The sequence below is a fragment of the Castanea sativa genome, chromosome 6 (genome assembly GCF_040712315.1).
Source record: "Castanea sativa cultivar Marrone di Chiusa Pesio chromosome 6, ASM4071231v1".
NCBI classification, from domain to species: domain Eukaryota; kingdom Viridiplantae; phylum Streptophyta; class Magnoliopsida; order Fagales; family Fagaceae; genus Castanea; species Castanea sativa.
The window spans coordinates 44510615-44526840 of record NC_134018.1 but is presented as its reverse complement, the minus strand read 5'-3'; the positions used below and the strand labels follow the sequence as shown (position 1 = coordinate 44526840).

The window sequence follows — 16226 nt, the reverse complement described above, 5'->3', positions numbered from 1 at the left end:
TAGTCTTAGTATTCTAAACCTATCCAGGAGCCATAACTGCATTAACAAACGATGTTCAGCACTAGAATTAATGGTACCATTGTTCTCAAAAATATTTCCCTTTGGCTCTCTGCTTTTTAAGTAGACAAGCCTGTAGGAGTCATAGGTTAAGCATGACACTTAGACCTATCACTAAACATTCATTAACCAGAATTCATCAGCCACATTTGTAAGTTCTCCTCGGCATCTCTAAATGCAGAAGTCCTACTCAAAGACATACATGTATTAGGGAAAGATGTGTGCCCATTTATATGTTTATAATTACTAGAAATATTGGCATGTGGAAATTTATATCTTTTAATGGGCTTTCACTAGTCATACAAAGCTTTTATCTCTGATCCACATCTCATAATACATAGTTGAAGTCTTGGACAAAACCCATGGATTTGATTCTCACCCTCAACTTTTCTAACTTTGCATATATGGCCTCGTTTTGAGGATGTTGTTGATCACCTGCATAAAATTTATGGATTCTACCTTTGACAGAAATCCAACTATATCCCGGTTCCTTCTTCGCACCTTTCTCTTTCATCATATCTCTCAAAGTAAGTCCATCTTCATATTTCCCTTTCTCAATCGATTTTTTTGGGACTAATAAGGTATGGTTATTGTAGGAGGGCAAAGGTCCAGCCCATACTAGGCCCAAGCCAAGCAACGTTAATTTAGGTTCAATCCAAACTTAATAAACACCAAATTGGAAAGTAAGCCTGCATGTCCACGACGCTAGCATCCAAATAGATTTCACCATCTCCGAGGAAGAATAGTAGTGCCTTGGGGGAATTTGCTTGCTAAGCATGAGATTCGGCGTTAGGCGTAAGTCACTAGAAAATCATTTCAACTGCAGAGTTGTAAGTCTTCTCCTTAATACATGATTAGACGTACTGGAATAGTAACACAGACTTAGAAAGCCACCCAAAACCTATGGGTGGAGGGACCCACAAACATGCAAAAGATTATCTCATCATGACAAGCCCACTAGAGCAAGCCGATAAAAAGAAACCATTGGGATGAAGGAAGGGGTTAGAACTTATTTCTAGCTAGGGAGAGAAACACGAGAGAAAAATTAGAACACTACACTAGGGTAGGGTGATCCAACTTGAACACCCATAAGGGTACCTTGACTGTCCAAGAGTCTCTTTGGCTAGCCACATCTCTAACAAGTAACCATTGCATAGTTGTTATAAACCATCAATCACCATTACACTAGTCCTACACCATCTGTTATCAGCAAAGCATCTTCTAAACTCTCCCATGGGCTAGATCCAGTATGATATACAAATTAATTGGGAGTTCAGGCCTAATGAGCCCAAGGTCGTTGGGAAAGGATTACCATAGTTAACATGAAAAAAAAACTAGTTGATATCTAAATTTTTTTGAGTTCAAATTCCATTAAATGCATTCACCATTTACTAAATTCTCAAGATATTAACAGAAAGATTAAATTGAATAAAGTTGAAAGTTAGAGAACTAAATTAATAGAAAATAAAGTTAGATGATTAAATTGAATTTTAAGCAAAATTAAAAGGTCCAATTTGTAATTTAGCTAAAACAAAAATACTACAAGTCGTTTTGTGAAGTATCTAATATTTTTGGGGCATGTTAACTAAAATCAGCTTTAGTCGTTTTATCTGGCTCTTCTTGCTGAAAGGCGCAGCTAGGGTTTTAAAAACGCTTCACCTCAAAATCTGCATTCTTTTGGTCTCTCGCATACACAACTCAGAAAGAGAAAAGAAGAACAGAGAAACACAGAGAGATGGGGAAGAAAGCAAAGGGTTCTCGAAAGGGAAAGAAAGCATGGAGAGCAAACATAAGCAGTGCAGACATCGAAGACTTCTATGAGAAATCCACAAAAGACGCTCTCTCCGGTGGCTCTCTCTCCTCCGCTCCCAGCGACTCTCTCTTCTTCGTCGACAAGTCCACTGGTACTTACTTTTTATTTTTTATTTTTAATGTTCCAATTTGATATTTTAACATTATGAGGATTAATTTGAATGTAATTGCTTAAATGGTATTGCCAATTTGTTCGAATTGGCCGAAACGAATACATGTGGCCGAGCCTGACTAGTTTGGGACTGAGGCTTGGTTATTGTTGTTGTTTTTTGTTGTATTGCCCATTTGTGTTAGTGTTTGGATTTTTTTCTGTGTACAATAAGCCGATGCTCTGGATTAATGGATGAAGGAAGCATGGTAGTGTGCACAGAGATTGAATTAATGGGTCCTCATGTCTGCCCCTGCTGATGCCTTTTTGGCTTTGATTCGGGGGCCTGGTTTCCGACCCACATTCTATCTCATCTATTCACTGAAAAGTAATTTCTCGGGTGATTCCGATTCCTGTTTTCCAAAATCTAAACAACCTGACTGAATTTATGGTAAAATAAACATAGAAAATAATGTTTTAGTATAAATGGACTAATTCCGTCTATTGTGAATGGGGAGGGGGGGGTCTTCTTTTTTGATAAGAAGTGATTAGAAGTTATGTACTTTTGTCTGAACAGATCTTTCGGTGAAGCGGAAGATTGAAAAACATAGAGAGAAAGTACTCCGCTGCGACAGCGTGCTACAGAAGAACCCTTTTGTTCAAGCAGTGCCGTCTTCAACACTGAAGAAACCCAAGAGAAAGCAGATGGGGGTTTCAATAGCAAGTGATGCTACTCAAGTTGGTACCAAGGTCGGCAGTTTATATAACGAGTATAGAAATGGACACATGATCTTTTTTGAAATTATTTTGTTAAGTTTATGTGCTTATCTTTTCTATTGTTGACATATCTCAGGATGATTCAGCTATGGTTGACATTTGGGATGACAAAGGTTTGTTCTATGTTAAACTATTGTGTTCATGTTTTCACTGGCTTGTGATAATCAGATGACATGCATTACATAGGCTCTTTTTGACTCTTTTGCAGGTGAAGACAACCGCAAGTCCAAAAAGGTGAATATTATAGCTTAGAATTTAAATTCAAAATGTTTATGTCACCCTTGTATGCCTCGATTTTCCTGTGTAAATTTTTTGCAATACTGATAGGGGGATGATATGAACTCCTTGATACATTAGTTCTGTTTGCTGAGCTGTAAGAAACTGGTGCAAGGTGTCTCTTTGGTCATTTTGGAGCCATGCAATTGCACTGCATGTTCTCTATGTGATGTTTGATTTTAGCCATGCAATTGCACTGGATGTTCTCTATGTGATGTTTGATTTTATGAGTGCATATTGAGGACGTTGCGTTAATTGGTCTTTAATGGACCTTTGTTGATGATCTGATTGTTGACATCTTATTCTCTTTTGACAGAAATTGAAACATTCAGTTATTCCAGCAGTAGAAGTTGAGCATCCAGGTTGTTCATTCAATCCCTCAGAAGAAAGTCATAAGGTAACCCTGGTTGTTTATACATATTTAGACTGCCTGGGAGTTGTAAGTCACATGGCATTTTAATTTGTTCTTCTTATGTCAAGTCAGGATGTTTTGGCTCAAGCTGTTGCAGAAGAAATGCAGAAAGTCTATCAGAATGAGTTGGGACCTCAGCCAGTCCCATTAACTGTTCCTGGCAAAGTTATTGATGAAGAAGAGGTGAGTCTGTTCTTCTCCCTTTATTTATTATCTACTAGGAGTTCTCTTTGCCTTAAGGAGTAGGGGAGCCATTGGGATTTTTTGTACATATCCCATATATCCCATGGACTACGGTGCTGTGACTGTTTATTTATGTATAAACGCCGATTTATTTATGAAAAAAATTAATCTGCTAGGTATCTCTTTCATGATTGTAAATATTGCTTTTGAATTGTTTACTTCAAGGAGGGCTTTATGATTGACCAGCTATTTTCTTTAGATGTATTTTATTGATGCGGATAATGCAAGTGATGATGATGATGATGAGATGAATGTGGAAAATGAAAATGAGGATACTGCACAAGAGAAAAGGTTAGCTTGTTATGCATCACTTTTATTTATCTTTAATGTATGCTTGTTGCTCAAAATTTTAATGGTGAGAAGATGCATAATCCATCAAGTTGAGTGAAAAGTTGTTATTAAGTAACTTGATTGTGTCCTTTTTATTCTAAATGTTGGTTTGTGTGTGTTGGTACTTGGTACGTTCCATGTAGTTATTGTTGCATGTTTGTTTGTGTTAGGATTAATTTTCTGACTTATATATCTTGTCATGCCCCATTTTATGGTGTAACTATTGTTGAAAAGATATGGTTTAAATATTTTTTTGCAGATCTAGCAAACTAAAGAGGGTGACCCGAGTTGAGTTAAATAAGAGAGCTAGACGTAAAGAAAAGATGAAAAAGGAAGCAGAGGCTAGAAAGATGGAGGGAGTTTCTAAAGAAATTGATAGGTAAGATGATATTTTGCTTCTACAAACAATCATTTCTGCACAGAGGTACATTCTAACCATTCGATTGGTCCTCCTGGTTGCAGCATACCTGATATCCTTCAGGAAATAGCTAAAGAGGATGAGGAGAAGCAGAATAAACATCTCCGGAGAGTTGTAGCCAAACAAGAAAGACTAAAATCGTGTCCACCGCGCTTGGGGAAGTACAAGTATGATCTCTTATGTGTTGATCTAATATATCTAATTCATTATGATTTTATGTGTCTAGCTTGGAAGTGGAAAGTTAACTTAAGTAATTGGGGAAAAAAGTTCCAGTATTTATGTTTTATTGTATATGTGGTGTTGGTTGAATCTCAACATAAAGTTTGCAAGCTATATTTATTGACGGTACTTAATTGATTTTTATGGAAAAAATTTAGATGAACTCGGACTTAAGTACTGTGAATACAGCAGAATTAACTGGTCATCTTCATTTCAGATTTGAGCCTGCCCCAGTTCAGGTCCTATTATCTGAAGAAATAACTGGATCACTTCGCAAATTAAAGGTACAATTATACTTTTCCCTGAAGTTTCCAAAACATTCCATGTCACAATTAGATCTGCGATTCGGTTTATGGTTTAGATGTGCATTAAAAGCTTTCCTGATTTCTTACTTGTCTTAAGGCTTGTTGCACGCTTGCGAAAGACCGGTATAAGAGCCTGGAAAAAAGAGGATTGATTATCCCAACAGTCAAGAGCAGCAGGTCAGTTGATTATCCTCTTTATACTGTATCTTATCATTCATCTTAGGACACACACAAAAACAGGCTGCTTAGGAATTCATCAGATTTTGTTTGGAATTTTAATTATACTGTCATTTTGGCGCACCTAATACCTTAAGGTTGCTTTTCAATGTCTTCATATGTGAGACCCTCCTTCCCCCCAACTCCCTCTATGTATACCACACTATTATGTAAGTTTTTGGTGATTATGGTGCAATTCCATTTTTCACTTGCAACTTTTTTCTCCACTTGACATGTACTATTTGGTAATTATATCTCTTTCCAAAACTCTGGCAGATAAAACCTTGTCAGGTTATACCTTGGTTTCAGATGGAACTGAAAGTATCCCTTTGATTAAGAACCTAATTTTAGTATCCACAATCCTGTTTTCTTAGCAATTTGAGTTTCCGTGTGTAAGATGGTTACAAACTTAGAATGAGTGGATGTACGCTTGGCATGAAGCTTCGTACTATTTTCTGTGATGAATTTTAATTTGCATGCATTTTGGAGTGGTTCTATACTCTTTGCAGTTCCTCATTGCTCCTTAATGTGTACTTGAACAGGAAGTAGAGTGGTTTCACTTTGGACAGACAGCAGTGCCTAGTTGTTGATGAAGGAGATCATTACAGTCTTCACAAGACTGGTGATCTTTAAAAACAGAGTGTTTGATGGAGGACTACACTATGGTGGAATCATCTATACATGCAGCAGAGATTTGCTGTTTTTCATGTTTTCTTATATCGTCCTCAGTTTTGTAGTGGTTTCTTAACTTTATCAAGCTTTTCTGGTAAAAAAAAATCAGTTTTATACTTTTATTCACGTAAGGTTTAATCAAAGGAAGTGTAACATACTGATTATGCTTAATATGTATTTAGGCTAATGTTATATCACAGCCAACGATAGATAAAGGTGTTTGTTTAAGGCCCTTTTTTTATGTGGAACGTGAACACGTCTCTTGAAGGGGTTTTTTTTAAAAAAAAAATAAATAAATAATTGGCATCTATTAGCAATTAAATTTTGTGGCAGTTTGTAGCTCATTTTTCTGAAGCTATTGTATGAAAGATTTTGCTGTGATGTATTCATTATCGATGGTTTAGAAACATCTATAAAGCTAAAAAACTAGAAACTTTTAAACCTTTGAATGGTGACCAATAAGATGCGGGGCTACGGCCAGTCAAATAAGAGTCCAAATTTTTTGTCTCACTTTTCCTGCTCCACTCTATACTCCACCAATAAAAACTTGTCACGTGTCCACCTAATTAATTAAATACTACTTTTAATTAATAACGGTAGCATTAATAAGTCAATAATGATAGTATTTAATTAATTAGGTGGACACGTGGCAAGTTTTTATTGATAGAGTATAAAGTGGAGCAGGAAAAGTGAGACAGAAGATTTGAACTCGTCAAATAGTGGCATTTTCTGATTTTCTGGACTTGGGTTGTGTTTGAGATAACTTATATTAGATAGCTTATTTTATTATTTAGCTTTTTTTTGTTACCATTTATAGATATCAATGTACTTTTCGGTATTATTATGGGTTTAACTATATTATTTCAGCTAACTTTAAGCTTTGTCTATAGTATTTTTAGTAAAAAGTTTTCAATTTCAGCTAAACTAGTCGTTAACCCGTGCGACGCACGGGATAATTAATAAATGTTAAATAATTTTAGGCATCTATTACCTCTAGTTTTTTTTTTTACTCCATCTGTATTTTGCATAGAAGTCTCAATCATGTTGTCACAATCCATAAATAAAATAAATAAATAACATTATTAATCACAAAAAATTTCAGTGAAGTTCATATATTTCTTTGCAGAAAAATGCATAGCATACCCAAAATAATACACTACGAAATACTGACCAAAAAAAAAAGTCCAAAATCTCTCCGGTCTCTTCTCCATTGACTTCTCTCATGTTACCACTCATTACGCTATGCTTTCCACATGCCCAAAACCTTGTTAAACTCTTCAGCCTCTATTCATAATAAGTGATTGTCTCTCTTAGTAATCATTTGTCAATTGCATATGCGGACTAGATTTCTCAACTAACCCATGCTTGATAAACCAGTTACAATCTCAATTTGATAATAAAAATAATCAAAGTTGACATTGAAAACCCTCTCAAATTTGAATCAGGGGCTAAGTATTCCCTATGATGCTAAATACTTTGTACTACAAATTTCACGGGAGCTAAATAAAGACTAAAACTAAAAAAAAAGCACAAAAAAAAAGGATAAGATATTAAGAAAATTACCCGTATGCATATATTTCAATGCACATAGCATCTGATAAAGAAAAAACTAATGATGTTCATAGGTCAAGCCATCATTAGCTATAATCATTTGGTGAAGATCAAATGCCATTAGCTCAAAGACAACGTAAATGCATGTCTTTGAACTCTCTCTTGGTGTTGGCAACATGATGCACTTAATTTTAACAATATCAGGATGTCGTAAAAGCACGAGCAACTTGACTTCACGTAGATCCGTATGGACTCAGATATTGTGGCAAGCTCTGGAGAGGTAAACAAAAAATCAAAGTCTTCGGTTATATATATAATGATTTTATATTATATATTTGTTGAAATTTTTGATATAGAATTTTAGTTGAAGTAGAATTTTCAAGCTCTTGAAACATATATTTAATAAGTTTTACTTAAACTAAACTATATAAATATATAAAATATAAAACCTAAAATAAAAAGAAAAAGAAAATAATGGTGACGTGGAAAATAATATATAGATAATCTATTCTCAAATAGACCATTGGGATGAGTTGTAGACCTAAACATTTTGGGTTTGATTTCCACTGGGGAACATCTGGTTTGCTGTGATGCACATTACGATGATATGACATTAATGACCTGTTTGGGAGTTAAAAAAAGGAGGGGGAGTAGAGTAAAGGGAGGGAGAGTAATTTAATTACCTTGATTGAAAGTTTTTTAAGGAAGGAAGGGGAAGAGTTTGGAGGGGTTTCAACTACCTCTAATCCTTTATTTTTAATTCCTTCAAATTGGAGAGATTTGGAGGTAGAGTAGAGTAAATAAATTATTGACCAAATGAATTCCCCAATTTACCCTTTTTAACTTAACAAAATTACAAACTGTTTATATAAAAAATTATTGTTTGTTTCCTGAGAAAATTTAAGGGGTAAGAAACAGTGCTCCTCCAAACCCTCCAGCTGGCAGCTTCATCTCTCCGGACAATAGAGATTGAAGTGAACACATCTAGTATGAGCTCTACCACAAATTTTCCTCGCTACAACGTCGGAGGCTAGGATCGCCGGTGTTCGTCACTCTCCCCATCGACTCCGTTAGTACCTGTGGCCAAGTCCGGCGTTGCAAGGCCATGGCGCAGTCGTTCAAAGTTCTATCAGTCGCTGGTGTCGAAGGCATCATCGTCGAGGTCTGGTGGGGACTAGTTGAGAGAGACGAACCTCATTGGTTGAAACAGGACGCAAACTATGGCAAGCCCAGTGAGGATCGGCAAACTATGACGTTTGCCTCCGCCAGATCTCGCCGTTGGTCACTCCGTTTCAGAGATCTGCCGCGAAGATCAAGCCTCATTGTGCTTACTGTGCTCATGGAAGCCCTAGCAACATCTACCTCATCCTCTAAACTCTCTTTGATTTTTTTTTTTTTTTTTTTTGTAATTAAAAGTTATGGGTCTAGATGAGGATTTTTACTCTTGCTTTTTTTTAGTTTTTAGGTATATACTTTATTTTCTTTTATTTTTTTAATTTTATTTATGCTTCTCCAAAAAAAAAAAAAAATCACTAACATATTCTAAGATTTGTACTAATGATAATCAAATTCAAGACTTTACAAAACTGATAAATTAATTATAGACCAATGTTACAAGTCTATCTTCAAATAGGGGTAAATTTGTCTATTTAAATAATTTCTTTTCCTCTCTATCCTAATTTTAAAAACATCAAAACAAGGTAGAGAGGAATCATTCCCCTCTACTCTCCTCCCCTCTCCTCTCTTTCCTTTCTAAACTTCCAAACAAGCCATAAGGTTTTAGGTTATTTTATTTTATCTAACATTATCATAATTTAAAATTACAAAATATATCAAATCATCTTAATGTCATCATATTTCTAAATAATGTATTGTTGTATTCTTATATTGAGATTATATTAATTTAGGATTATAATAATGTAATATTATAGTATAATGTAACATTACGGTGAACCAAATGCCCTCTAGGAATTTTCTTAGATTATAGGTACGTTTAAAAGGCCTTGTCGATGTTATACCTCATTAAAAAAAAGTTAAAAAAAATTAAATAACAAAGTTGTGATTGAAACAATATTAATTAGAAGTTACCATTTAAAATTTGAGACCACGAATGATCACAATGATTGCCCATTGAAATTGGGCAAGTAGAATCTCCATCCACAATAAATGTTGGTTAATTGGATTATTAAAAAAAAAAACTTAATTGGTGATATTTTGCATTTAAATAACTAACCATTATAATCACATATTATTGTTATTTTTAGTTTTCTTGATTATGTTTCTAATAGAGTAATTATGTGTCTTTTTTTAAAATGATGTGGCAATCGTTTTTATTATAAAAAAATAAAAAATACATGTCGACAAAACCCACAATCCTCTCCATTTATTACCATTTGTCCAGTTATTTCCAACAAATTGACTTGCAGATTTGAAGTGCAACAACTTCTTATCTTTTTCTTATATCTTTCATTTTTTTTAAAAAAATTTAATTAATTATTTTTAAAATTTTTTAAGAGGACTTAACATACCTGACCTGTTCCTATTAAAGCCCAAAAAGCCCACTAAAGTAAGAAGCCGAGTCCATTAACTTACCTGCAACAGGCTACATCAACTAGTGCCGTTTGAACTGGGATTCCAAAGACACAGACATTACACTCCGAGTAGGAGGGGTGTACAAAGGTAACCACCGCAGACTTGGGAAGATCTGCTTCGTACCATGCGCACGTTAGCCTCCCACCTCACTTCTGTAAAACTTTCTTCTTCTTCTTCATACTTGCTTTGATTTTTTTTTTTTCCTTTTTCAAATTCATCATTTAGTTTAGCTTGATGTAACTTGGGGTTTAAGGGTTTTATATATGCAGTATTTGTGTAGAAGAAAACTTGGATGCAATGTACAGTCTCGCAATTCCTCATCATTCAATGTAAAAGGTCACTGCTTTCCCTTTTTTCCAATTACCCTTTTCTCTAATTAATCTTGCCCAATTTGTGTGTGTGTTTAAATTTAAACATGTACTTCATGAGGATTTTGGTTAGAATGTGATTTGTATGAAGAAAAGCACGGCACATCTTTTCAATTTTCTTTTGATTGAAAAAAGAAAAAGAAAAAAGAAACTCATTTCTCAACTGGGTTTCAATTTTACTTGCAGATGAGCTCTCCATTGAGAAGGATGCTGAAAGAAAGATAGGGTGGTTATTGAAACTAATCTTTGCTGGGACTGCATCAGCTGTTGCTTACCAGTTATTTCCGTATTTGGGTCTGTCAATTGGTTTAATACACAATCTTGAAATGGCTTATTTAGTCAAAATTTACGGTCTTTGCAGTTCTAGGCTGACAAGATTGTTGTAATTTACATTTCCAGGTGATAATTTGTTGCAACAGTCCGTGTCCCTGTTACATGTCAAGGATCCTTTGTTTAAGAGAATGGGAGCATCTCGATTAGCTCGTTTTGCAATAGATGGTAACTTTAATTTCTCTATGCTTTTGATGTCAGTTGTTCTTAAGAAGCTTCACTCATTGTTACCTTATCAACAAAGTGTAAATCTTCTTTTTGTTTTTTTTTTTTTGTTTGAATTAGTAATGTGTATGTGTGAGTGTTACATGTCATATGTCATAAGTTGTGCTGGATAGAGTATCTTATTTTTCTTCTGAAACGTGGCTGCTTTGGCTTTTAGCTAGAGGAGAGTTGTGATTCAGACTTGAAATGATATCATGTAAAACTGCAATTTGCCTTGCTTCGACGACTAAAAGCTTAAGAGTAGTTGATTCTGGGATTAGATTCTCTTGTTTTTCCTTTTCCTCATGCCCTGTACTGAGTGTAACAATCACGAGTCTTATATTAGCAGAGCCACAATGAGGTTAATCGACCATTAAATTATACTTACCACGTTTAAAGGGCAATAATAATAAATTCTGGCATTCTGTTCATACAAACTACTGTATGGTTGAGCTGGGTAATATGTTATGTAACTAGTTCTTGACTCTTCAACTGTCCGAAACTCTAGTTGTCAATACTTTCTTTAATTTTTTCCTATAGGTTTTCAATCTTAATCTATGGATTGCAGGCACATGAAATTGATGCAGTAAAAGGTGAAGTCTTATAACTGTTTACTGCCTATTGCCTCATATATAACTGTTGCTTTCCTTTCAATTTATAGATGAAAGGAGGATGAAAATAGTAGAGACTGGTGGGGCTCAAGGGCTCTTAAATATGTTGGGGGCTGCTAAAGATGACCGGACACGGAAGGAAGCTTTGAAGGCCCTTACTGCCCTCTCACACTCAGGTTAATTGTATGGTTGCATTCAATAGTTTAAATGTCTATATTCATGTTAGGACTTCCTATGAAACTTTTTCTTCATACTTATCAGGGGAAAACAAAATTATTTCTTTATGTGCATGTCTTACCGGTGAGGTGTTTCTTGTTGATTAACTATGGTTTTTCTAAATTTGGAACATATTGTGGAAACAATATTCAGCTTGTACAATCACAATTAAAACTGGACTCTATCAGAACAGTTCCACTGTGTGGTAACTAGTAAAAACCATTTGGGAAGAGGAAGGTGTTAGGTAAGGGGCTTACAACATTTTTCTTGCTGGAATTCAGGTGCTTGGTTTGGGCATGGAATGAGAACGACCATTCAAATGAGGAAATGGAAGTTTACACCAAAAGTGGGATGTTCATCCCCATGCCTGTTCGAATTAGAAATCAATATCACCACCACCTTGCCTCTGTCACGGGATGAACTAAATTCATTGCATTTGGCATTAAAAGGGGGAATGGAATACAAATTCCTATTCCTTATCTTCTCATATAAGTCTCATTTCATTCATTTCCAACAAACCAAATATAGCTTTAAAATCACTAGATGCATGAGCCATATTCCCCTACATTCACATTTTGATACAAAATCATGACGATTGTGAGAGACAGAGAAACTTGTTTGTGTGTGTGTGTGTGAAATAAACCTTAACTAATGCTTGTAACAGAATATGGGTAAGAAGTTGATTTGTTGGTTAGTCCAATACGTAATACAAACATTAAGGAAAGGCAAGATGCTTTAATATGGAATATTCAAAAGCCTTGTGCTTTGTATAAGGAAAATATTATTGTCTCAGACAATTTGGTGTATTTGGTTTTAAGAATAGCTTCAGGACTTCAGTTACTGTTGTATATCCCTCTAGGTTGCTAAATTTACTTTCTAATTTTTCAGATGAAGCTGTTAGAGCTTTACACCTTGCTGGGGCTGTCTCAGTTATCAGGTCTGCCCCACAGTCCGTTGAGGATGCAGATGTTGAAAAATACAAGTCAAGCTTGCTGAAGAGATTTCAAGACCTGAGAAATGATGTTTCATCTTGAGATGTGACCAGGGTACCTGCCTTTAACTTAAGGCTTCAAACTCCAATAGTAAAATAAAAAATGTGTGTCTGCATGTGCAAGGAGCTCTGTTTTGTAAGGAAAGGTAGAATGTCTCCTCTATCTTTTTTGTTTAATATAATAAGAAGAGTTTCAAAAAAAAAAAAAAAAAATTTTTAAAATTGGCTTTGTTTCTTGGATAAACGATTCTTTTTATTTACTTCATTTTCTGTCCTTTATTTATGTGATGGGTGACTCCTTGTAGAAAACTCTGACAGCAGGCCACAATGGCATTAGCGCAAATTCATAAATCTCAAATTTTAGTGGCCAACTTGTGTGATATATGCTTACATTACACAGCTTAGTACTTTATCTGGGTTGTTTAAAATGTGTTTGATTCAGACTTCCTTCACAGAGATGCACATAATATAAAATTAGTTCTCCACGCAACCACCTCTAGATTCTTTCTGTGCGCGTGTGCATGAGGACAATCTACAATCATGTTGCTAAGAGAGGTAAGCATCATGTTCTTATCAAAATTTATGATAATGTTGTGCAACAATCCCAAAGTCAATTAATAAAAAATTTATTTGTTCTTAATTCTGCAAACTAACAAAGAGTGTTTAAACTAATTCAAGAAGTGTTCTGTATTTGAGTGCTAATGAAATGGGCTGCATTCGTTCTCTGCCTGCCCTATGTCTGGTAATATATGGTGTTCTGGTTTACATTGAGAATTGCTAACAAATTTAGAAAGGTTATAACACATATAATACAGACACCACATGAATGTATGTCTACTTTACAGCCGTAGTTTTATTGTTTAACAACAAAGGCGTAGTTGTGATGACAGAGGTACCAATTCCATACCAATTTTTAATCTTTTAGATCTCTCTTGAAGATGTGAAAATTTGGGAACTTATTTTGTATTAAGGACAAAAATGAGGTGCAGTTCTTTAAGTACTGTACTTTAGCTTTTCAAATTAAATTAACAATATCGCCGCATTGGCCATTGAACTACATAATGGAATTTATTTGTTTGAAAAAATATACTAATACATTTTGTGTTGTATTGGACAATTTAGCCATATAAATGAATTTAGTTATGAAATTTAAGGTACAACATCTAATTAATTATCCCTTAAATTTTTTCTATTTTATTAATTCATGTTATATGCTTGTATTGGTGGATTCATCATTAATTCACATGGAGACACTTCTGGAGGGAAAAACCATGCTTCAGGTTAAGGATTGGTCCTGGAGTGGATTATGCATTTATTGTGACATCAATCTATATATATATATATTTAAAAGTTGAAATATAACATTTATTGTTACTACACTCGAGGGGAGCCACATAGTGTCTACGTCATTATTTTTTTTTCTTTGCAATTTTCCTATAATTGTTTTTAACATTTATTTTTTTAATATTTACACTTCTCCAAACTTTCTCCTTCCCTTATGTTTTTATTTCCCCATTACTTCTTCAACATTTCTCTCTCTCTCTTACATTTTCATCACCCTACCGCCCTCTATATTAATGCCATTCTTCCTCTTTCCCTTTATCTTTATTTATTTTTGTCTTTTCTTATTTATACTCTTTTACTATAAAAATTTGTCACCATCTCTTCCATTCTATACATAGTTTTCCCTCATAAAAAAAAGTTCTCTCCCTCTCCCTCTCTCTCTCTTTCTCTATTTTTTGGTGGATTTTTTTTAAAATTTTTTTCTTGCATCTGTGCTTTAGGTTGATAATATTTTATATTCTTTAAAACTCTATTTTGGGTTTGTGGGGAGTAAAACGACCCCGGTGGGTATATGGGCCTTTGGGCCACGCTAAGGAGGGCCGACCTGCTTCTGGGTTAAGATTTTGTTAGTACTACGGGTCGGCCCATACGCCGAGGATCCGAGGATTTATCCGAGGGGTGATTTGCTCCTCGGACGGATATGGGAGAACCAGGGACTTCATTATAAAGGTTAAGGGACGACTCGGTGAAGACCAATGGTTAAAAGGGGTGAATCCTTGAATGTCCTAGAAGCACCGATATTTGAAAAATACCAAAGATAAAGGCTGCCACTTCCACATTAAAGACTCTGCACCTACTTCCCTGGCCGCATTAATGGGGAAGTGACCTCTGAACAGTGGAAAGAAAACTTCTGGTCACTATCCAGAGGCACTAAGGAGAAAAATATCTAGGGGGAAGGTGGTGAGAACAACACGTGGAAAAAATATCAGAAAGAGAAGTATTTAAAGGGGAATTTAGAACAATAGAGGGGGATCTTCTTTTGGGAACAAAAAAAAAGAAAGAAAAGAGAAATAATAGAAAAGGAATTCTCGGCTTACATCCGAGGAGGTTTATTTGCAATAATTGTTTGTTGTTAATAAGTGTTTTTAGCTTTGGAATTGTTATCAAATCCTCAATATTTCTAACCTGGGTTTCAAGCCCACACTCTAGAAATTTATATTGTTGAAGGCTCATTGGGCCTGAGCCCGTAGCTGTTCTTGGGTTCAGGTGCAATTGTGCACCTACAATTGGCGCCGTCTGTGGGAAACCTAGTCTAGAAGAGGTGGTGATAGGATGTCAGGCTTAGGTTCTCACCATGCAGACTCACAGGGATCACAACCGGAAGATCATTTCGAACGTCTTGAACGTCGAAGGGATCGTGAGGGAAGTGTCCACACAGAATACCCAGGCGCTAGCCATACTCATGGTGGGGGTAGCACCACCCACGAGGAAGGTTCTAAATCCATGCAGAAGGAAATCAATCGTTTGAAGAGAAAGTTACGCCGTGCTAAACGTAGGTTTTCACCGTCCTCATCTAATCTTTTCTCAGAGGAGGATAGGGGAGGTGGCTACAGCTCAAGGTCGCGCTCCCCCACCAGTGCAACGTCCTCCGGTGAGGAGGACAACCAGCCAACTCGCAGACGTAAGAAGCTTCATTCTAGGGGCTTAGGCAACGATGCTATGAGTAGGGCGTTGCATCAACTCTCCAAATCTCCGTTTACACGGAGGATTGAGAAAGGAAGGCTTCCCAGGAGGTTTACCCAGCCCACTTTTACCATCTACAATGGCCGGACTGATCCGGTGGAGCACGTGAGTCACTTTAACCAGAGGATGGCGGTGCCTTCTCACAACGAGACCCTCGATGTGTAAAGTTTTTCCCTCCCCAGCACGGGACCTGTTGCTATGAGGTGGTTTAACGGCCTTAAATCGGGGTCTATAGGTTCGTTTGGGGAGCTTACTAGAGCATTCGCTTCGCGGTTCATTACGTGTAGCAGAGTACCTCGGCCATTGGACTCGCTGTTATCCATGACCATGAGGGAAGGGGAGACGTTGAAAGCATACTCCGACCGTTATTGGGAGATGTTTAATGAAATAGATGGCGACGTTGATGAGGTCTCTCTTAATACCTTTAAGGTAGGCCTTCCTGCGATCACGACCGAGAAAGTCTTTGACTAAAAGCCCGTCCACGATTAATACGTCGCCTCGTGGACCGTAT

General features: G+C 36.0%; 2 protein-coding genes and 1 non-coding gene across 3 annotated transcripts; all 3 read left to right on the top strand.

Moving 5' to 3' along the window:
* Nucleotides 1–1650: 1650 nt before the first annotated feature.
* LOC142640621 (ribosome biogenesis protein NOP53) lies at nt 1651–6147 on the top strand. The gene is made up of 12 exons (XM_075814796.1): nt 1651–1961; nt 2535–2707; nt 2811–2847; nt 2943–2968; nt 3327–3407; nt 3495–3605; nt 3865–3956; nt 4255–4374; nt 4458–4580; nt 4850–4916; nt 5035–5114; nt 5696–6147. Exons 1-12 carry the CDS (start codon nt 1793–1795, stop codon nt 5700–5702), a joined length of 1086 nt encoding a protein of 361 aa, XP_075670911.1. The 5' UTR covers nt 1651–1792; the 3' UTR covers nt 5703–6147.
* On the top strand, nt 2211–2323 carry LOC142641821 (small nucleolar RNA snoR100). Its single transcript, XR_012845499.1, has one exon. It is a non-coding gene; the product is annotated as a small nucleolar RNA snoR100 (small nucleolar RNA).
* Nucleotides 6148–9966: 3819 nt separating the features above from the next.
* LOC142638143 (uncharacterized) lies at nt 9967–13059 on the top strand. The gene is made up of 6 exons (XM_075812143.1): nt 9967–10122; nt 10238–10304; nt 10523–10630; nt 10736–10834; nt 11532–11657; nt 12586–13059. The coding sequence occupies exons 1-6, from the start codon at nt 10093–10095 to the stop codon at nt 12729–12731; spliced, it is 576 nt and encodes a 191-aa protein (XP_075668258.1). The 5' UTR covers nt 9967–10092; the 3' UTR covers nt 12732–13059.
* The last annotated feature ends 3167 nt before the right edge of the window (nt 13060–16226 follow it).